Source organism: Suillus plorans (genome assembly GCF_016647745.1).
Source record: "Suillus plorans strain S12 chromosome Unknown HD556scaffold_47, whole genome shotgun sequence".
NCBI classification, from domain to species: Eukaryota; Fungi; Basidiomycota; class Agaricomycetes; order Boletales; family Suillaceae; genus Suillus; species Suillus plorans.
In genome coordinates, this window is record NW_024537431.1 from 252,204 (window position 1) to 272,899 (window position 20,696).

Below are 20,696 nucleotides of genomic sequence, written 5' to 3' on the forward strand. Positions count from 1 at the left end.
ATCTTGCTGCTCAATTTACTGTCCTGACGGACATTAACTCAATTGTTCAAAATCGTGTAACACCTGTAGCGCTCGGGACAATGACACAGAAAAGAAATGCCAGTATTGTGTTTTGTCAACTGTGAATTGAGTATAACAGTGCACTATAGGCGATGAGAGTCTCAAGGAAACAGACATGACTTAAGGAAGAAGGAAAGGTGATATTTGCATGCGGAGGTGGTTGTATAGCCATAATATGCCAGTAAGGGGTGATACATGCTGCGTTGCATTGGTGTGGTGCGTCTCTCCGTGTTGTCTCTGCCTCAACTTCACAGCGCCAAAAACATCGAGAATGAAAGAAAGAGAAGGCTGCTCAAATGTTGAGCTTGGTGCGCCTCCAGTGACGGCGTTTAGCGTTGTACTGCAAAGTATCAGCAACGCTCTCAGCTCCCAAGAACCTCGGCACATACTTGAATTTTAGTGTCCGTCTTTAGACGGAACCACTGAGGGATAGGCCTGGAAGTGGTTTATGACTGGGGCGTAAAGGCATCAATACACCCCACTCACCTGTTCTGACGGCCGGCCTTGGCGAGGATACGCTTCGTTCTGAAGGACTTTTGGGAAGGCTTGAAGCAAATTCACCTGTCAGTACATGGCGCAGTGATCAACGTCACAACTCACCATTATTGTCGATGTCGGGGGTCGTTCCTCGCTGTGATGAGATGTGATGAAAAATAAGGTTATCATCGTGAACTCACTATACAGTTGCTGACTCAGCGGCATGCACGGCATTAGCCGCTCTTCGCCCCACGCTTCCGGTATCCGACAGTGACGAGACTTAAACTCGTACATACGCACCCACACGAACTTTAGTGTGTTCCTATGCAGTTCCTCAAATTTTGGCTCTCAATGTTGGCTTTGGCGGTGTGCACGCTGGCCGCCGAGCCGCCGAAGGAGCTGCAGATTTCAGTCACCTACTTGCCTGAGGACTGCCCTACAACTGCCAAGACCGGTGATGCCATAAAGGTACACTACGTGAGTTTTGGTTCGCGAGTTGACTATGTCGCATGAATTAACATGCGGCATGAAATACAGACTGGGACGTTGTTCTCCGACGGTAGCAAGTTTGATTCAAGGTCGGCAACGGCCTTCTCTTTGTTTGTCGTTTACTTAATTATAATCATCTTTGTATAGTGTCGACCGAGGCCAACCATTACCTATCAAACGTGAGTCATTCAGTTTGCGTTCAAGGTACCTTGCTGATCGTTTATTTATCCAGTTGGTGTTGGTCAGGTTATCAAAGGATGGGACGAGGGTCTCCAAGGCATGTGCCTCAACGAAAGGCGTACCTTGACGATTCCTTCAGACATGGCTTACGGTTGGTTTATTCTGGCAATCTGTGAGGTATATACTCAACCATGGTCCATTAGGTTCACGTGGATTTGGCAGTGTTATCCCTCCACATTCCGCCTTAGTCTTTGACGTCGAGCTTGTTAGCCTGCAGAAAAATTCTCGTTCAGAATTGTAGACAATTAATGGTCAATGGTCATGCAAGCACTGATATTAGTTGTGCCAGTGGGTCAAATACATGTACGCGAACGCTTTGGATGAGCTAAATAACAGCCTTCACTTGGGCTGCACTTGCGGCTCCTTAAGCTTCTCGGTCACAAGCTCACTAAATTCCTCCCTTAGTATAGTCTCCCGTCTCTGCCTCTCATCTTTCTGCAACTTCAATATGCCCCTCTTCTCCTCTGCACTAATGACTTGGTTCTCCTTCCTCATACGCACTGCGTTCATGCGCTTGTGCCGGCTTCCACTCATTACATAGCCAACTGACTCGAATTGAGCAATCTCGTCCGAGGTGAGACCGATTTCACCACGACGTGGAATACGCGAGTCCGTGTCATCCTGTAAGAAGGCAGCCATGGCGCTACCTTCACCGCGAAGTAGAGCACTACCATAAGCGCGTTCATCGAACTTCTTCATCGTAACCTTGTGAAGCGGTTGGGGTCCGACATCTTCATCAGAGTCCTCGTCCATCGCCTCTCCAGAGTGTAATGGGATAGTGGATGGTGGTGGCATAGAGCTAAGGCTCTGATCGACTGAGGACGAAGAGGCGAATGGTGCAGCTGCGGGTTTCTCCACCCATTCGTCCTCCTCAGATGCACGAGGGGGCGATGGGGTACGACTAGGACTTGGGCTGCGAGGGTGATAACTCTTGCTCTTGCTTCGCCTGCTTCTCTCTCGGTCTTCTTCTGCACTGTCGTAGCTCCGGTGTCTGCTAGGTGCTCGATTCTTTCTCTCTTTCCTCTCCCGTCGTTCAGCTCTGTCTTTCTCTTTCCGCGCACGTTTTCGGTCTTTGCGTTCCTTCCGCCTGCGTCCATCCTCGCTGTCAGAGGAGTCAGTGGGGGTTAATGACTGGTCACGTTTAGATTTGCGTGATTTTGTATCGCGAGAAGGTGAACTGAATGTAATTTTAGTATACCAAATGTTAAGCAGCAAAATGAACGTACAGTGTTCTCGTTGGAGCCTTGGGAGAAGGAGGCCAGATGCTTAGTGTCGAAGCATCTCTTTGTGCTCGACGACTGTATTGAATTCAATACATCACTTACTGATTTCAATGACTGGAAACGTACCTCTCCAAATACTCGCTCCCCCCGCCACCATACGACCCACCAGCATGCGGTGGTCGATCCCTCCCTTGTCGGTTGGGGTACAGATTCTCCTGATTCCGCCACGGAGCCTCGGTAGGTGGAGGCGTCGCATGGCGCTTGTAGTCAGTGTACTCAGGGCTTCCCCGACGCCGCTCTCTGCTGCGGTCCCTCTCGCGATCTCGTCCTCGGTCAGGGTTGAGGCTTTGCTGCCGTGGATCATCGTCTCTTTTTCTTACATCCCCTCCATCCTTGTCCTTATGCGTACTATTGTCCCTCCTTTTGTCTCTCTCGCGTTCTCTACTGCGGTCCCTCGCTCGGTTTCTGCCGCTGTCTCTTTCTCGTTCACTGTGTCGTGGTGGGCTACGTGCTCGAGGTGAAGGGGAGCGTGCACGTCTGCGGGCGAGAGAAGTATCTTTTGGGTCTTGTGGGACCAAACCCATGCGTGAGGGATGTACGGTCGCCATGTTTAGTGACTACTTAGATGCGGGAGAGGAAAGTCAAGGATGTAAAGACAAGCGTGGGAATCAAGTTTCTTTTATGGAAGGCTGGTTACAAAGTTACGGAAAGTGCATGTAAAGTAGGGAAAATCCATTATTCGGTATCAGAACGTAGCTAATCATTGTGATATATACAGTGATGAGTGTGTGCGGATTGAGTGGTGTCCAGAGATTAGTAGTAGTCATACAGAATGTAAATTTAAGATGGATATTGGCCATCAAGAATGGAAAATGTGCAAGTACACCGAAGATGCAATTGAACTGCGGTGTTGTGCTGGGGTATCGGCTCGCGGAGCTCGATGTCGTCCTGTTGGAGTGAGGGGGGTTGTGGAGCTGCAAAAAAAAGCGCACAGAAACTCATTCATCCACCAACATCATCATGTCGTGCTTTGAAAGCCTCTTCCTGGTGTCGCACCGCCTGAGATATTGACGCGCGGACTCCTCAAATACCTCGCACCCCTCAAAGAGGCTCTCTGGTACCACATCCTTCCGTTGCTCCCAAGGCTTGAGGTCAACTACCTCGACGCGGTCAATCGCGACGAGTATCATCCCGAAACTGTAGGCATCAGCTAATAGCGGATCCTGACATTCCCCACGGAGGACCTCTGGAGCCGCGAATGGCCTTGTACCTGGGTGTATTTGCTCCACCTTCCTTTGCGGTGCTACTGCTGCGGCCGGCCCTGTCCGTGCAATGTATTGGAAAGGATCAACAGGTTCATCTGATGGCGAGATGAATACCGAGTCCATAGACACAGAACGTCCAAAGTCAAAAAGCTTGATGGTATCGGAGGAATGCGTCACTTGAATGTTCAACAGTGAGAGGTCTCCGTGACTCAGTCTAAATGAATGTAGGTGTGTAAGGCCGTCGAGAAGTTGGTTGTGAAAGTCGGTTTTCTTTTTTCGGGTTAAAGCTGGTTTCAAGCGAATGACCTCATATAGTGTTCGTCCGTCGATGTATTCCAACACCATACCAACGTTCTCCAAACAGCCTAGAAATGCGGTGATATTGCGGTGTCGCGATACCGTGGTATATACGCGCAGCTCGGCGAGGAATTGTGTTGTCACATCTGATGCATTTGACTGCATCTCTCCGTTGATCTCAAGCTGTACAACGTCAGGTTTCTTGACGACGCACTTGAACAGCTCAGAAGCGGAACCTTGTGCCACAGGAGCAAGGTTCGCGGTAGGGTTTGGTGGTGCAGAGTAAGCGGTTGGCGTAGGGAAGGAAAATATCGAAGTTGGGTGCCGTGGTGGATTGTACACAGGTATCGAGGGGTTGGGAGATGGTATTTCTTTTACTTTCTCTCCCTCAACCTTTTGATTGAAAAGGCCATTGTCTGGTACTACTGTGGTTTCTTCTGATGACGCGAACGACTTGGTAGACGGATGCACTGGCTTCTCATCCTCCTGATCTAGCTCGACTGCAATGCAACATAAAAGTCAATAAATCGATTATATATGCAAACCTTAGCGACTCACCCATCCACCAGTTCTTCTTGGACGTTAGTGTCACCCTCTTGACGTGCATTTTGGCGGATTGCACAAGAGGTGACTGTGGCATACGTGGAGCAGGTGACGGATAAGCTTCGAGTATAGTTGTAGGAGCCCGTGATAGTGGTTGCTGCAAACGTTGCATGCTGGCACGAACGTGAATTGAGTATTTATACCAGCTAAATACTTGGCCGCAATCTGAGACGTTGAGATAATCAAATTACCTTATTTTGGTACCATGTTTCCGCCGCACTTGCCCCACACTAACGTTAAAATTATTGACCTTATGACTTTCCCCGCAATCTTTATTTAAGCACTAAGCTTAAGCATAAGTTACACTAGATTATCCAAGGCACTGGCACCTTCACTAGCACTGCTTGCATGAGAAGCTGAGAACTCGGAAAAGTCGGCTCAAGTATGTATATTCATTATTTCCAACCAACCATCCTTAGCATCTTGGCACGATCCGGTATCCGAATACCGGCAACGCTCAGGCATATTACGAACAAATACGCGGGCGTTCTATGGTCAATGTACACGACTACGGGTATGCGACGTAGCGTCCGTGTCTAAAAAGTCATGCAAATGGTCGAAAGTAATGTAAAGTATTATGCAAAGGTACAGCAAACACGAGGCGCGTCAGCTTCGCTAGCTCAAAAAAGTAAGATAGCGGAGACCACTCCAACGTATTTCATCATAAAGACCAACCAATCTCTGGCAGAATGGACCAAGAAGCTTGTACCAGAGATCTGCTTTTGTCCCGCCGCCTGCTGTGAATTAATACCCGAGGTTGGAAGGTTTTGCACAGGCATCATCGTCTGTTTCTCAATATTGCCAGACCCGCACATGACCTGAATACCGACGGAGGGGATACCGTTAACGACAACAAATAACACTACTGGGAGCTCAGCATCCAAAAATTAGGGAGAGGATTCAAAGGCGTACGTGCAGGACCAGGAGGCATGATGGCTGCGTTGGGGGGCAACTGGTTTACATGAAGAACTGCGCTTCCATCGCTATTTCCTGTAAAGGAGCTCTGCAACTGTACCGAGCGCATGCCCATATTCTGTAACGGATGAATCATGAATCAATTTTAAAAATAAGCAACTGAGTCTATCGTACCATTGTATGCGTAGAGAACCCGGTCCTCATAACAATAACGTTTGCTGTTTGGATGTTGTCCACATTACCAAAAAGGTCTGCTAGCGTCAATGAAACATTGAAATAGGAGCCACCGTAAGAGAGCTGGTTCGGCAGACCCTGAGGCTCTGGCCGACGTTGGTTGTAATACGAAGGATAGAATTGCTCGATTCGATATTCGGTAGGATAGGGGGCGGTGGTATTCACGTCACTGTTGGGATTCGACCCTGCCACGAAGACTGAACCTAGAAAAAAATTAGCGAAGCTCTGGTCTGATTACATTAACACTACCATCTGGAAGTAAGGTAGCCGTGGAGTGATACATGCGTGGAATGGTACTCGAAGAAAGTCCATCAAGAGACCAACGTTCGGTAGCTGGTGCCTTTGGATCATACACGAGCGGCGTCAATTGTGGCTGGTCAGCGTACGACTGGCCGATAGTAAATGTGGTGTTTCCGTAACCGGCAGTACCTGTAATTCAAGATTACAAGATGATTGTCAGAAGCCTTCTGGCACTAACCTATCTTCGCGCCGTTCAAACACAAGACCCTTCCATCAGGAAGCAGAATCAAGTTTCCCATCGTTCGACCGTTCGGCAAGGCATCTAATTCAACGTAATTCGGGGATTGGTCGGGGGTGATCTGCACACAGGAGGAAGACGCTGGCCAATGAGGGATGTCCCAGTTTTGGGTCCATCTGCATTCATGTATTAATTCGACCTAGAGACATACGGTCTGGAATATGGACTCACTGCGCAGTACTGATGTTACTACCACCACAGAACATGATCGACGCCGTGTAGTTGTTGTCCGGGGTCAATGGTAACATCGTGCTTCCGGCACTCGCAGGATATACACGGACGGCATCTGGCATATCCTGCAATGGAGTTTCCATATTTTGGTCCATATCAAGCAGGACCGTTTTCCAGCCGGACTGAACAAAGAGTTTTCCAGATGGAAGGAGCCATAAAAGAGGGTACAAGTTTATAGGGAGCGTATTCTGAAGGATGGGCGAGAGAACTGGCTGACCACGACTGGGAAAGAACTCGTACGTAGGGTTGTTTTGTGATGCATCGTTAACGTAACCTCCATTCATGCATCCTCCAACCTATGGGGGTTAGCAAATCAAAAATACATCGAAGTGTGAAAAACGTACAATAATGATGCTTCCGTCCTGAAGCGTTTCACTGCATTCGCGACGTTAGTGCGGGGTGACACGTTGGCAAAGATACTCACAGGGTAGGATACCAACGCCTTGTAGTCATGGGTGCAGCCAAAAACCAATCGCAGTTACCGCCATCGCACGGGTTGAGCATCCTAAAATGGTTCAGAATAATTTGCCATGTCAGATAAAAAGTTTGTACCGAATACTGAGGTGCAGCGTGGCATGACCATTAGCCTGATATATAAGAAAGAAAAAGACTGCATACGATTGTCGGCCATCAGGATCGTCATAGGGAGCTCCGCCGAGTTGGCTCGTGGCAGCATCACCACCATAAGTAACCGCCTGATTACCACCAACATTGAGCCACGTCCCATTGCCTAAAACACTTCCTCCCTGACCGATTATCGTAAATATTTATGCGGATCAAGGGGGAAACAGGATAAGCTCACCGCGCAGAAAGTATTCGTAATAACATCCATGGGACGCGTTTGTTCGGAGCTGACAGACCATTCTAGAGGAGATAATCAACATATTAGAACTAAACGTCACAGAATAATACAAACCTGCAGCCCATGCAGGGTGGCCATTGATTTGTGTCGGGTTGTTTTCTGTTTTGTCAACGATATAGACCTTGTCTTCAGTACCCAAGAATACCTAAGGTCAAATGTTAGTCAAGGAAAGTGAAGCAGCGACCGGCGGGCCGACGTACCTGTTGGCCACTGCCGATGCTGTTGCCAACGATCTCAAACGCGTTGACCGTCACTGCCTGTTTGGGCTGGCCAGGTGCGTTCCTCGCCGCACGCACATATCCAGCAGCGCAGAGAAGGTATAACACGAGTTCAGATATTGTCTGCTTGGGAGAAGTAAGCAGAACCATGGCGGGAGGGCGGCGGCAGAAGGGAAGAAAAACAGTTGACTAGATGCACCAGACATAAATATAAATATGTATCACATAACGTTGAACAGCATTCCAAGAACGGTCCAAGTCGAGTATCTACCACCAGCCGATATTGTGCCGGTGAAGGACCGCCTAGAAAAGTACAATTATAGGCGGGCGCTCCAACTCGGAGTCCCGTTTGTGAGACGTTACTGGCAGCTTTGAAGTAGTGGCGGTGGTAGAACGCAAGTAGAACGCCTGCTAGCTCGACAAGTTGAATCAATACTGTAATGGAACTTCTTACAGGGCAAGAATGTCACTGTGTATCACAGATATTTTCTGTAGTCTCCCCCAGCCAGACATCTCGAAAGAAGGCAGTCGTTCCTTAGCATAGTATAACCTCTGGTACGGTCCTCACGATGCATATCAAGATAACGGTTTCCGAGAGTGCCATACAGCTGCTGGCAGTGGGTTACGGCAGTGACAATTGTCAAGTTGACGTGTGAGCTCTTGGCTGTTGGACTTGGTTAGCTCGACTCGGAACCAGCCGAAAATTTGGCTTAAACCTTAAAACGTCGGTGATTACATACAGTAGCTATACTCTACGCGTTTGCAACGACTTCACTGCGCATCGACTTGCACAAAATTCTAAATTGGCTCCTACAGTCATCCCCAGACCCCAATTGAATAATTCAGAAGAAAAGTCGTTCCAGTTCCAGCTCAAGCCTGTCATACATAAACTTACTCGGCACTACACGCGATTGTCCTCCATGTTCGATTTTCTAGCACCTTGTCGGCAACGCGGTCAAGACTCAGCGGTGACGTCGTTTTCAAATTCCAGGGCACTCCGGTATGAACCAGAATATTTTCTAGCAGGCCAGTCAATCGAAGGAAAATGTTCGTTCATAATACTGGTCCACTTTTGATGGCCGGGCACCATGGAGTTAAGCAGACCGCGCAAAAGTTGACCCTAGCCGACGCCACTGAAGTTTTGCATAATTCTAAACCCGTTCGATGGATCGACCAGTGCCACTGCCGAGCGTCGCCCCTCCGCTGGATACGGAACATATGAGTCTGCTAGCTGAGTATCACCTCCACCTGATCGCGAACACCTCCAAAACTGATCCCTCCCCTCGCATCACATGACGTCATTGGAACCGATGCGCAGCTGGAAACCAGCGTTGGAACGTTGAAAGCCCGACTTCTGCGGTACGTATCATTCACAAAGACTGCAGAGTACCGACAGTCACGGTGGATACAAGACGTCAACAAGAACCCCGTGTCGGCCACTGCTCCTCAGTAAGTACAAGATCATGAGTAATAGAACACACTGGCACCGTAACTGAGTGAGTGTTCCACAGAAACCTTTCACCCATGTACCTTGGTGAAGTGAGAACGGTCCAAGGCTCTGGTAACAAACGCCGAGTTGAGCACTGATCTCATGGCATAACTCCCGTCAAACAGTCCGAGGGATGTCATGCTGACATGACCTGTCGTTCACCGATATCTCGTAACACTAAGACGGGAAATTCCTGCAACGAGAATGCCTTTCCTAGGGTATCCCCACACCTTCCCCTCATCAAATGATGGTCCCAAGCCGTTTTATCGGCTCCTGCCGGATTCACAAATGAAAGTTCTTAGATCCGCTCGGATTAGCAAAATTCTTTTGTACCTCAAGTTTCCGATCAGAATATGATTCCGCGCTGTTCGGTCGGCCTTTGCCGTCATGAGAGCAGTGCAATCGGTATGCCAGGCCCTAAGACGATGTACTCGGATTCCTGTCTCATCGGTTTCGGAAGCTAGCACGTTCAAGATTCAGTAGTATGAATGATGTCACCGGATTATGAACGTTCTGAACTGTCGGACTAGCTGCATGTAGGCAAGCTCCTATAACTGAGACCTAAGATAGTGATGTGATGGCAAGAAGCTAAATCTGTCACCGTGGTGGAGTAGAAGACGTGTCATGGTATTAGCTGAGACATCCACCACTCAGGTATGTGCATAAGTGCTGAGAGCAATATTCGTTCACATCGCGCTGGGACACGCAGATGCGCGAAACGACGGCAACTACCCAGGCACGACTATTGGCAATAATGTTTGCTCCAGGAGACGCGAGGAACGCACCCGAATAGATGAGATGCGCGTCAGAACACATAAACACGACTTCCGCACTTATTCCGAAGTGGAAAACGTCTTCCGTTTTGAACTTCGGCGGCATAGCGATTGCTTCCTAATATCCACCTCCCATTGCTGTCTGATGCAACTCCTTGTTGAGTTCCCATATTTAATTGATGATTCAACATAGTTTACCGTGCAAGGGATAGTTTTTCAGCCGCAAATCCTGAGCTTGGCGCCAAGGCAATACATGTCACATGAAGTACTCAACCGCTCAGCGGCGAAACCTGCGTATCCAAGAAGGACCTTGATTGTTCCACATGTGTTCACATCCTCCTTCAGGGTACCAAACGTACCAATTTGATATGAGAGTCTTGCCCAGACATACGCATCTAAAGAGCGCCGCGGTCTCCACTTTATGAAACTCATGCTTGACTTGTGAAGCTATATCATGCAAGCTTTCCGCATAAGGAAATTTTTCAACAGTAATGCTTACCTATACCGTTCGCAGGTGCGCGTTTGGGTGATACGCACGTGTCTAATTGTCTGTAGTAAAAGTGTGAGCAGTAGACATGCTGTGATGCCAAAATATGTGTTATGTCTCGGGGTAAGCTCCTATGTCCGCAGAGAAGTTAGGTATTAGTACGAGAATATTCATAGCAAGTAGTGTACCTGAACATAAGTAGCTGCATGCCTAATTTTGGCAAGGGAGTGAAGGAGTTCTGAACCGACATGGAATTAATGTTCTCGTATCAGTTCCTCTTTCCATTTTTTGTACGCGAACAATGATTGACTGAAGCAGCGGCCATGAAAATTAAATCAGCCAAGAGCAAGTGAGTGGGTAGACTGAGGGTTGGTTGATAAGCTACCTACGATGATCGGCTTTAGATGGAGCAAGGAGTGAAAAAAATGAGGGATTCTCTTCTAAACCTAAAGGTTGTGGTTAGAAAACTACTTTTGGAATGCCGGGGTCAAAATCAAATACTAATCGCGGGAGACTGATCAGCCAGAACCATATTCAACCAGACGGATGGGTCCAACCAGGGCGCTGCTCCCTCAAGTTAGTTTAAATCGGCAAACGCCGACCGTTTCCTGAATATTTTCGTGGCCAACTCGCGTCAATGTATACATTAATGTGAAGTTTCTTCTACCGTCATCGGTTCGATAAGAAGAATTGAAATGATGATGCATCCGTACAAAATCGCATCTGCTGGATGAGTCCAACATTTCCGAATATTCGATCATGACTAAGATTGTGACGTCACTACGACATTCCTCGGGATCTCACGCCACCTATCATAAACCTGCTCCACCCGCTATAATGCTGCCACCTTTCGCCGCATATGAATCAACTACCACAGTTGACCTACTTAGTGGCTGAGTGTGACAAAGCCGCACAAGAATCCCATCTCTTCCTGCTTCGCTCCTTTTTACCGGCCTCGATTCTGACGCTCATAACCTGCTGATCGCATAAATCATCCAGCATCGATCTTCAGACTACGCCCACCCTTTGTTCCAGAGACGCTCTGTCAACTTACTCCAGACGATGCGCAGCAATGGAAACCCATCGTCTGACGCTCCCCCTCATTCAGAGAAATCCCCAGTCTTCCGGAACCACAAACGTAGTACATCAGGTAAGAACCATTTACAACTCTCACTTTTAAATAGTTTCTTTTTCTTGTCTTTGCTGTCTCTGACGCTGAAGCGCTATCGGCGCTGTCTGTTCATCGACAATGTTTTCCATTTTGTTCACTTGCGCTACGCCGCGAGTTACGTGGTCATGATGCTCTCAATGGCGTTTCCCACTCGGACGCCACTAGTCTTGAGCAATCTGGTTTCTTTTGGTCACATAACAAAACCATATCGACGTTGGGCGATGCTCTGCTTTCAACTCAAACTCGCTTTCTTGATTTTTCAATACTACTGGCGTGTATCGTCGACATGCTTATTACTTAGTCTCTTATTTGTTCGTGGCGGTTTAATCCCCGGGATCTTCTGCATTCGTTCGTTCCCATGGGGCCTGTTTCCGGATCTCTCCAGGAACCGGATATATCCGTGCTATCGTCATACGGCACGGTTAAAGACCTAATGTTGTATTCAATTTGTCTTCGTAACTTTCAACTCAAATAGTAAATTTCGCTCAACTGTTGTTATGTCAATTTTTCCTAGAATATCTACACATTCCTCGTTCCCCGCTGCCACCATCTCGTAGGTTGTCCTTTTCGAAGCGACACACCTCTTTCCATTCGCCCAGAGAAGTTTCTCTACCTTCTCAGTTAACGGGCTATACATTCCCGAATACGGCTTCCAACACAAGACCAAATTTATTTGGCTCGAAAGGGTACATCTTGATGTTTCTCAATCCTTTACCGGGGTCTTACACTACACGGACAGTGACGACTCTACAGGATTGGATCATAGCTCCACCGGGTTGCTTCATTTGTCACCATCAATACAGTTGCAGCCTATTCCACATACACCGGCTAGAATCGCAAGCCCTGACTCATCGCCAGACATGAACACTTCGCATCTTTCGGGCAACAAGCAACCTGATACTCCAGATACTTCCTCAGCAACTATTCGCCAGCAGTTCTCGTCACATAGTATGGAAACTCAATCCGCACCAGCGGCGCCTATGTTTCCGTCATTACCTGACGGTCATCTGTCTATGCAACCTACCAATTGTCTAGATGATGATCCCATAGCGAGGCTGCCCTTGCCATCGCAAACTCCTTGCAATGTTCTGCCCCGGATGGATGGTTCAGTAACTGTTGCTTCGCCCTCCCCCAGTAACAGCCAATCACCGTCGGAGGCATCCGAGCGGCGAACGCTGCCCGTGCCTCCGCAAACAAATGCAGCACCCAATGATCTGCAATTTAAACACCTTTCTCTGTCCAACGCACCCATCCCATCGTCACCTGCTCCGGCCTACTCGCGCGATAATGTCTCCGATAGCCAGACGCACCCGCCTGCATCATCTTTTAATTCAAGCCTGTATCCTGCTCCCGAGGCACCAGTGATTTTGACACCGCCAACACAAGCTGAACGCTGCGGAGAAGATGCCGATAGACGTGCTCCTTACGACTCGTTTCTTTGCCATGCTCCTCCCCCAGATACTTGGATAGCTGTGGAGACTTCGTCGTCGGAGTATCGGCTGGTTGTGCGACTCCCTGGCTTCAGAAGGGATGGCATGTGAGTTTTTGATGGTTTGTGCTTCATGGGAAGTTCGTTGATTACCTTTTCAGTACGATTGCTACTCGCAGGCGCCGCATCCTTCACGTCGTTGCTGATTCATGGGAGCCTGAAGGCGGTAAGCTGTCGATCTTTTTATTCATTTTATAGTGTACTTATTTCCTAATGCAGGGCACTTCGAACGTCGTGTGTTATTCGGATATGACGCTGATCTGGCGCAAGTGCGCGCAGAATTTGACGGACAGATCCTTCGTATCATCGTTCCTCGGCGTGTTCCGGCAGTTTCTTGGTATAACCATCAGTAAATCATATTGGTCTATCACTTGACACTGCTATGTTAATAACATCGCATAACGCACACCTGTGGGTTCAGTATATCTTCATCTAGCATGGCATTTCTTCGGACCCATCCACCGAGGATATGCTCACTTCCACCTGTACAAGTATTCATACTCCATTGTTGGCTTTATTTACACTTATTTTCTCAATCGGGTTGATCCGATGCCAAGGAAGGTCAACCTAATATGATAGACTCTGAGACATATCAGTAGCTATCCTTCCAACCGCAGCCTACGGTATCTTCGACCTCATTACTTATTTGCCCACTATTTCCCCCCTAGTGCTGATTTCATTCACTGTGCGCCTGACCTATGTAGCTGACCGAAAAGTCTCGCATATTTAGGTGCAATCAACTTGTAACACACTTGATATAATTTGTGAATGGCGTGAATTCGAACCCTAACCTCATAATTGTTGGTATGCACACTTGGGGCTCCGCATGTACAGACTAGTACGTGACAGTGTCACGCTGAGTGGTCTTGTTGGAAACCACTCGCTGCTCGCGCGATGTCATGCTCATGTAAGTGGTGCGTTCTGAAGCTTGAATGCTGCTCATCTCCATCCAGCGCGACAAAATATGCTTCCAATCCTCCGCAGCTAATTTGAAAATCATCGAGTCAAGAAGTTTCTAGACAAAAGAACATTCTGAGTCTTCGGAAGGGTTATCATAGTAACTGAACCTGTATGGCCGCCTTATCTCGAGGCCATCATGATGCTGAAAGGTCCATATCACCTTTTGCAGATCACAGCTCACAGCCTTACCAGGCCTCTCACGTTGGGCCCTTTTCCGAATCCAGGCCTCCAATAATTAAAACCCCTCTAGTGACTCGTGCGAAACGCGAACTTCAGCTTGATTCCTGCACGATCGATTATCGCTTCATCTTCAGGTATATCTTTCACGAGGCGGGCAACCACAGATCGTTATAACAAATAGGCATGGAGGCACCCGATTTGGATGGGATTAATGTTCATATCTGCCCCGACGCCGGTTTGAGCATTCATCGAGGCGTCATTCTATTTTTGGTTTACTCTTGGAAGTGATAGACATCTGCCTATGCGGAGTGAAGTCGGGTCACGGAGGTTTTCTCCTCATCTTGAGGGCGGATATAAATTCACCCATTTGCTTTTTATCTTCCAGCTCTTAACCGCTGAGACCTGAGAACTACACGTTCGTCTATTTTCCCCGCAATACCGTGACAGCTCTACCATGCCATTATCTAGACGTAACCAGCTTCCTGACACACGTACTCCAGTATACATTGACATTTTACCAGAGTCTAGTTCGCGCTGGGGCTCATCCTCATCATATTCATGTGGCTCATCTTCGACTCTATACCAGTCCCCCATTGGGCTCTACCACTCGAACACGCCGTGTCGCATGAAGGATATTGATCCCACTGTAACTTTCGTCTCGACCTCTGTCGTCATTGGCAAGTCATCCTATATTATATTATTGGATGGCGCACCCATACACAGCGAGGACACGAAACTCGAATGTATTGGACCATATTTTGCCGGTTCTGTGAACCCACCGGATGATAACCCAGTACTCTACGGAACAGCCTTGGTTCCCAGGTATTGGGAACTCTTGTGCAAATCCCCAGGTCCGTACCTTCCGACCTTGACACGCAATAGACGTATAATTATTCCTACAAGACCCCACCATATACACCATCCTTCATGATGTGTATCGTCCTGCAGACCCGGCACCTTGTCTGCCAAGGTGCTTAGGCCGTCGACGCCCTGTTCTTATCTTCTCTGCTATATACCACTTTCGGTACTCGGTCCCTGTATGCACGCCCCCATCTTCTGTGACACCACGTCGTCCATACCAAGCTAATTCACCTTTCATCGTAAACACGGCTCGTGCTTATCACAATTCACTGGAGCCCATCTGTCCGCAAAGACACCCTATACATTCGTACCTCTCAAATCACGAGAGCCTTCAGTCGCACGAAGACAGCTCACAAAATTCGCTGAATGAACAATCCATACTGGACGTCGGCTCAGATGACGGCGGCTTGATGGGCAACTTGCCCGAGGCGATATTCAAGGGAATGATGCCACAGTCGTCGGCTTCAGGCTTCCCGCAGGACATTCATAATTATGTGAGTAAACGATTGGACGAGAAATTCCGCTCTTCACATCTCCATCAGATCATGTAGGAAAGAGCCAAGGCGTGCACGTATGGAAGTAACATTGCGCTGATGATTGAAAGTTAAGAGCACGCTCTCCGCCATCGAATAGGGCTATGTCTCGGACATAGGGTGTTCGAACAGCCCCGTCTATGAGGCAAGGCGTCGATAGACGGACTGGTAAATTTGGATTTGACGTGCATGAGTAATATATTTATATTTGACCATTTACGCTCATGCAAGCACAGGTTACTAAGTACATCGATGGCTCGGCGCTCAAGTGTAAACAATCAAGCAAACAAAGCAACTAAATTGTCAGGCAAAAAATAAGAGTAACTGGTGAGTGTAGATTTTGCAGAAGGTGATATAGGCCCAGCATCGATCGCATGAACACGCCGTTTGTCCCCAGATACTGACCCGCGACATCAGGAGAACCTCTCATGCTAACGCCGTGGCAGACGCGAACTCAGCCGACGCAAGCCCACCCATCGCCCGGATTGAATATTGAACCCGCCCGATCGGGACGTGCGATCGAGGACATGTGACTCTTCTCGTTGAGCCGTAAATTTCTCAACCATCAAGTCAGTTTATGTAACTGGGGAGCATAACCTTGTGGAGCAAGGTGAATATCATATACATCCTAATTCACAGCCTGAGCGGTCACAATACTAATACATCGATCGTGTTCTCGAGAAACCACGCCATTTATACACATTTCAACTTGTTCCGAAGTCTACAGCACTCTTTCGAAAGACCACCTGTGCTTTTCGTCGCCGGTGTCGGACCCAGCGACGAGCTGCTAAATTCTCAGCAACGGTAAATCCACGTTAGCCTATGAACCTTACCGGAGCATTGTCGACTGCATCCGCAACTCCCCAAAACGCAGTTCCTACACCATCTTGAATACTGGAGGATTCGGTTCATGAAATGAAACACAAAGAACGAGGCGGAACTCACCTGTATCCTGAGTCGGTTTCTGTAATGGTCCATACATAACTATGTGCTGGAAGTGCTGTCGCGCAGTCTGCACCCCAAGCAGCTTGGAGGGCAGTAGCGTCGACAGGAACCAAGGATTTGGTGTTCTGGTCGTGATCCTGAACGATCCACTTCAAATGTGATATATATTCAAGCAGTACACATAAAACGACGTGGAGCACATACACGCTGGTGAGAAGAATCGGTCTTGATGTTCACGGTCAAAGGCTGATCTAGACCGTTGTAGGTGATCGCAAGCCTTTCGTTATTTGGGGAGAGAGCTTTATTAACGATGACATAGGTGCCCGGCGCGGGAGGTTTCGTCATGATTGCTGTGTGAAGTCTGAGTTGGAGTTAGGATGAATGTCGGTTGGTGCAAGCATTTTCATGGGGCTTTATAGTGCGTTGTCCACGGTGATATGAAGATGCATATGTGTCGGTTGGCTTGTGGCAGCGACAACAGGCTGAAACATTTGTAGATCCGATCCTTGACACACCCCCGCAGATGCATACATACAACCTCACACCTGAGACACAGCCAAACATAACATGTCCTACTCAAATTCGGAGACGAATTATTGATATCTACAAAGCTGTGTTCGCACTAAGAATTTAAGACCAGAGTCGGAAAATGTTCACCATTACTCGTGATCAAATGGTGAATATACTTGAATGAAAAATGTTGGGTATGGACTGATATATTGTTAGATTCTAAAGGACATGTTATCACGCGCAGATACAATAGTTGTGTTAAATGATCACATACACTATATTTTAACTCTGATATACATTTGACGAGAGAATGGACATGATCGACTACGTTAGACGAGAAGTGGGCTGAAGTGGGCCACAATTTTGGAACTGCGCTTAGACAATACGAGTGCTCCACTAGGGGCGCACTCAGTACCGTATTTCCTTATTGTTATAACGTTAAGTGCTGAGGGCGATGTGCATGTGAACATCGAAGCACACTCAACCAACCAACAACTGATGGAATTGGTTTTGATGAATTAACACAAAATGGTAAGCTGAGTAGTACTAATGAATGGCTCCGACAGACCTTTGTCGGAATGCACGGGGTGCCGGTGAATGGTCGACGCAGCGGAGAAAGAAGAGATGTAAACGCTTGTTGTTCGCTCAGAGACTTGGATGTGACTTCCCGCTGAGGCTCGACATCAAGTTGGTTTTACTGGGGAACATGACCTTGCGGAGCAAGGTGAATATCGCAGTTATCATATGCATCATAATTCACAGCCTGAGCGATCATAATACTAATACATCGATTGGTTTCTCGAGAAACAACACCATTTACTGATGTCACGGCCGGTGGCTACACATTTCAACTTGTTCCGAAGTCTACAGCACTCTTTCGAAAGACCACCTGTGCTGTTCGTCACCGGTGTCGTATCCAACGACGAGCTGCTAAATTCTTAGCAATAGTAAATCCACGTTAGCCTATGAACCTTACCGGAGCATTGTTGACTGCATCCAGAACTCCCCAAAACGCAGTTCCTGTATCATCTTGAATACTGGATGATTCGGTTGACAAGTGATTCGACTCGTTTATGAAATGAAACACAAAGAACGAGGTGGAACTCACGTGTATCCTGAGTTGGTTGGTTGAATGATCCATGCGAAATTATATTTCCGAATTGTACGCGCGCAGTCGGCATCCCAAACAGCTTGGAAGTCAGTAGCATCCACAGGAACCAGGGATCTGGTCTTGTTCTCAACGATCCACTTCAAATGTGATATGTATCCAAGCAGTACACATAAAACGACGTGGAGCACATACACGCTGGCGAGATGAATCGGTCCTGATATTCACGGTCAAAGGCTGATCTGGACCGTTGTAGGTGATCGCAAGCCTTTCGTTAGTTGGACAGGGAATCTTGTTAACGATGACATAGGTGCCCGGCTCGAGAGGTTGCGTCATGATTGCTGCGTGAAGTCTGAGTGGGTTAGGATGTAAATTGGATGAATGTCGGTTGGCGCACTAGCAAGCATTTTCACGGGGCTTTATAGTGAGCTGGTCACAATGATCTGAAGATGTATATGCGTCGGTTGGCTTGAACAGGACTTTGGCAGTGACAATTGTCCTTCACAGGCTGAAACATTTGTAGATGCTTGACACACTGGGCCCACAGACGAAATTTCCAAGTCCGCGGGATATACATACAACAATATTGTCACGCCTGTCGGTGAACACAAAAGCACACTCACTGGCAACCAACCAACAACTGATGGAATTAGTTTTGATGAATTAGCACAAAATGGTAAGCTGAAGTAATGAATGGCTCCGACAGCCACATTCGTCAGCGAAGTGGCGAAAAGAAAAGAAAAGCTAAGCTAAGCTGACGAAATGCACGGAATGAATGGTCGACGGAGTGGAGAAAGAAGAGGTGTGAACGTCACGCTTGTAGAGACTTGGATGTTCCCGCCCGATCGGGACGCGCAATCGAGGTCAGGTGACTTCCCGCTGAGGCTCGGCATTTAACTGGGGAACATGACCTTGCGGAGCAAGGTGAATATTGCAGTTATCATATGCATCCCAATCCACAGCCTGAGCAGTCATAATACTAATACATTGATTGGGTTCTCGAGGGACAACACCATTTACTGATGTAACTAGTGCTCATTTCAACTCGTTCCAAGGTCTACAGACTACAGCACTCTTTCGAAAAACCACCTCTGCTTTTCGTCACCAGTGCCGGTTCCAATGGTGACCTGCTGAATTCTCAGCAACGGTAAATCCATGTTAGCCCCATAAACCTTACCGTAGCATTGTTGACTGCATCCGCAACTCCCCAAAACACAGTTACTCCACCATCTTGGATACTGGAGGATTCGGTTGATAAGTAATTCGACCCATTCATGAAATGAAACACAAATAACGAGGTGGAACTCACGTGTATCCTGAGTTGGTTTCTCTAATTGCCCATACATAGTTATGTGCTGGAAGTACTGTCGCGCAGTCGGGACCCCAAGCAACTTGGAGGGCAGTAGCATCGACAGGAACCAGGGATTTGGTGTTCTGGTCGTAATCCCGAACGATCCACTTCAAATGTGATATGTACCCAAGCAGTACACATAAAACGACGTGGAGCACATACACGCTGGTGAGAAGAATCGGTCCTGGTATTCACGGTCAAAGGCTGATTTGGACCGTTGTAGGTGATCGCAAGCCTTTCGTCAGCTGGAGAGAGAACCCTGTTAACGATGACATAGGTGCCCCGCGGAGGTTTCGTCATGATTGCTGCGTGAAGTCTGAGTGGGAGTTAGGATGTAAATCGGATGAATGTCGGTTGGCGGTGTTTTCATGGGGCTTTATAGTGAGCTGGCCACGGTGATATGAAGATGCACATGGGTCGGTGACTTGGCTTAAACCGGACTTTGGCAGCGATTGTCCTTCACAGGCTGACACATTTGTAGATCCTTGATATTCCTGCAGACGAAATTTCAAAGTCTGGCAGTGGCAGTCCATCGATAACATGGCATCAGGTGCATTTCATGCACGCCGGCTTGATTGGTGGCTATTGTATCCAGGTATAATTTCCAATCGGCCAGAAATACTTACACTTACCTTCATAGGACAGGCCTGCCAGCCCCATCATCAGCAGAGCAGGTGAAACAGCAATTCTGGCGGTCCATCAGTAAAGTCATCAGCGAATCTTCCCAATAATTAGGTTTGCATTTTCCATGATGGCCCATTGGTTTTCACTGATAGCTGATACGGTGGGGGTAAGATGTCTAAGCAGTAATAATTAACTTACCTGTCTTGTAAGTTTTAACTTGAGCTTCAACAGCCAGTTCGATGAACTCGGATGGAGGGCGAAAGACACCAGGGAGCTCGCTATAAACAGAGAAGGAGCCGGCCTGAACGACATCACTCATCACAGTAGGTACCATGACGGGAACTGTCACGACAGTTACGAGTCTTATGAATTCGTCAATGAGGTCAGACACTTACACCACTTAAGCTTCATCCCTGGACGCTCCACCTCATGGAATTCCAGAGCAAATAGTACTTTTGGTATGTCTTTTTTTGAGGTCTGAATCTTGTTCAAGGGAGTCTAGGCTTATCTGTTGGTTTTGCATAACAAAACCGCATCGACCTTTGCAGCGTGTTAAGTGAATC

At 47.8% G+C, this 20,696-nt stretch overlaps 11 protein-coding genes across 11 annotated transcripts; 4 read left to right on the forward strand and 7 right to left on the reverse strand.

Annotated features, from left to right (window-relative positions):
* Positions 1-352: 352 nt before the first annotated feature.
* HD556DRAFT_1241664 (ribosomal protein L39e) lies at positions 353-605 on the reverse strand (the record flags this gene model as incomplete). The annotated part of the gene is made up of 3 exons (XM_041298214.1): positions 353-400; positions 450-495; positions 547-605. Coding segments are annotated over 3 exons (153 nt in total), but the record flags the coding sequence as incomplete, so codon positions are not given.
* Positions 606-807: 202 nt separating this feature from the next.
* Positions 808-1,521, forward strand: HD556DRAFT_1389143 (uncharacterized protein). The gene is made up of 5 exons (XM_041303505.1): positions 808-1,014; positions 1,075-1,115; positions 1,174-1,205; positions 1,259-1,357; positions 1,410-1,521. Exons 1-5 carry the CDS (start codon positions 862-864, stop codon positions 1,505-1,507), a joined length of 423 nt encoding a protein of 140 aa, XP_041157753.1. The 5' UTR covers positions 808-861; the 3' UTR covers positions 1,508-1,521.
* On the reverse strand, positions 1,522-3,149 carry HD556DRAFT_1295359 (ras-induced vulval development antagonist-domain-containing protein). Its single transcript, XM_041299427.1, has 3 exons — positions 2,616-3,149; positions 2,493-2,564; positions 1,522-2,443 (listed from the first exon to the last, which is right to left on the reverse strand). The coding sequence occupies exons 1-3, from the start codon at positions 3,095-3,097 to the stop codon at positions 1,606-1,608; spliced, it is 1,392 nt and encodes a 463-aa protein (XP_041157754.1). The 5' UTR covers positions 3,098-3,149; the 3' UTR covers positions 1,522-1,605.
* Positions 3,150-3,487: 338 nt separating this feature from the next.
* HD556DRAFT_1241698 (kinase-like protein) lies at positions 3,488-4,658 on the reverse strand (the record flags this gene model as incomplete). Its single annotated transcript, XM_041298219.1, has 2 exons — positions 3,488-4,551; positions 4,610-4,658. 2 exons carry the CDS (start codon positions 4,656-4,658, stop codon positions 3,488-3,490), a joined length of 1,113 nt encoding a protein of 370 aa, XP_041157755.1.
* A 616-nt stretch (positions 4,659-5,274) lies between these two features.
* Positions 5,275-7,802, reverse strand: HD556DRAFT_1241681 (glyoxal oxidase; the record flags this gene model as incomplete). The annotated part of the gene is made up of 12 exons (XM_041298217.1): positions 5,275-5,516; positions 5,567-5,687; positions 5,744-6,006; positions 6,050-6,232; positions 6,282-6,457; positions 6,513-6,868; positions 6,917-6,947; positions 6,997-7,077; positions 7,191-7,318; positions 7,375-7,436; positions 7,489-7,579; positions 7,635-7,802. The coding sequence occupies 12 exons, from the start codon at positions 7,800-7,802 to the stop codon at positions 5,275-5,277; spliced, it is 1,902 nt and encodes a 633-aa protein (XP_041157756.1).
* A 3,407-nt stretch (positions 7,803-11,209) lies between these two features.
* Positions 11,210-12,193, forward strand: HD556DRAFT_680615 (uncharacterized protein). Its single transcript, XM_041311289.1, has one exon. It carries the CDS (start codon positions 11,464-11,466, stop codon positions 12,004-12,006), a length of 543 nt encoding a protein of 180 aa, XP_041157757.1. The 5' UTR covers positions 11,210-11,463; the 3' UTR covers positions 12,007-12,193.
* Positions 12,194-12,585: 392 nt separating this feature from the next.
* On the forward strand, positions 12,586-13,414 carry HD556DRAFT_1241755 (uncharacterized protein; the record flags this gene model as incomplete). Its single annotated transcript, XM_041298224.1, has 3 exons — positions 12,586-13,109; positions 13,163-13,227; positions 13,281-13,414. The coding sequence occupies 3 exons, from the start codon at positions 12,586-12,588 to the stop codon at positions 13,412-13,414; spliced, it is 723 nt and encodes a 240-aa protein (XP_041157758.1).
* Positions 13,415-14,655: 1,241 nt separating this feature from the next.
* On the forward strand, positions 14,656-15,613 carry HD556DRAFT_1241703 (uncharacterized protein; the record flags this gene model as incomplete). The annotated part of the gene is made up of 2 exons (XM_041298220.1): positions 14,656-15,052; positions 15,105-15,613. The coding sequence occupies 2 exons, from the start codon at positions 14,656-14,658 to the stop codon at positions 15,611-15,613; spliced, it is 906 nt and encodes a 301-aa protein (XP_041157759.1).
* A 703-nt stretch (positions 15,614-16,316) lies between these two features.
* Positions 16,317-16,885, reverse strand: HD556DRAFT_1445847 (uncharacterized protein; the record flags this gene model as incomplete). The annotated part of the gene is made up of 4 exons (XM_041306997.1): positions 16,317-16,379; positions 16,429-16,489; positions 16,541-16,689; positions 16,745-16,885. 4 exons carry the CDS (start codon positions 16,883-16,885, stop codon positions 16,317-16,319), a joined length of 414 nt encoding a protein of 137 aa, XP_041157760.1.
* An 883-nt stretch (positions 16,886-17,768) lies between these two features.
* HD556DRAFT_1389172 (uncharacterized protein) lies at positions 17,769-18,969 on the reverse strand. The gene is made up of 6 exons (XM_041303506.1): positions 18,782-18,969; positions 18,556-18,693; positions 18,354-18,510; positions 18,159-18,298; positions 18,027-18,087; positions 17,769-17,977 (listed from the first exon to the last, which is right to left on the reverse strand). Exons 3-6 carry the CDS (start codon positions 18,492-18,494, stop codon positions 17,915-17,917), a joined length of 405 nt encoding a protein of 134 aa, XP_041157761.1. The 5' UTR covers positions 18,495-18,510; positions 18,556-18,693; positions 18,782-18,969; the 3' UTR covers positions 17,769-17,914.
* Positions 18,970-19,057: 88 nt separating this feature from the next.
* Positions 19,058-20,025, reverse strand: HD556DRAFT_1389179 (uncharacterized protein). Its single transcript, XM_041303507.1, has 4 exons — positions 19,672-20,025; positions 19,468-19,616; positions 19,336-19,396; positions 19,058-19,285 (listed from the first exon to the last, which is right to left on the reverse strand). The coding sequence occupies exons 1-4, from the start codon at positions 19,807-19,809 to the stop codon at positions 19,223-19,225; spliced, it is 411 nt and encodes a 136-aa protein (XP_041157762.1). The 5' UTR covers positions 19,810-20,025; the 3' UTR covers positions 19,058-19,222.
* Positions 20,026-20,696: the final 671 nt, after the last annotated feature.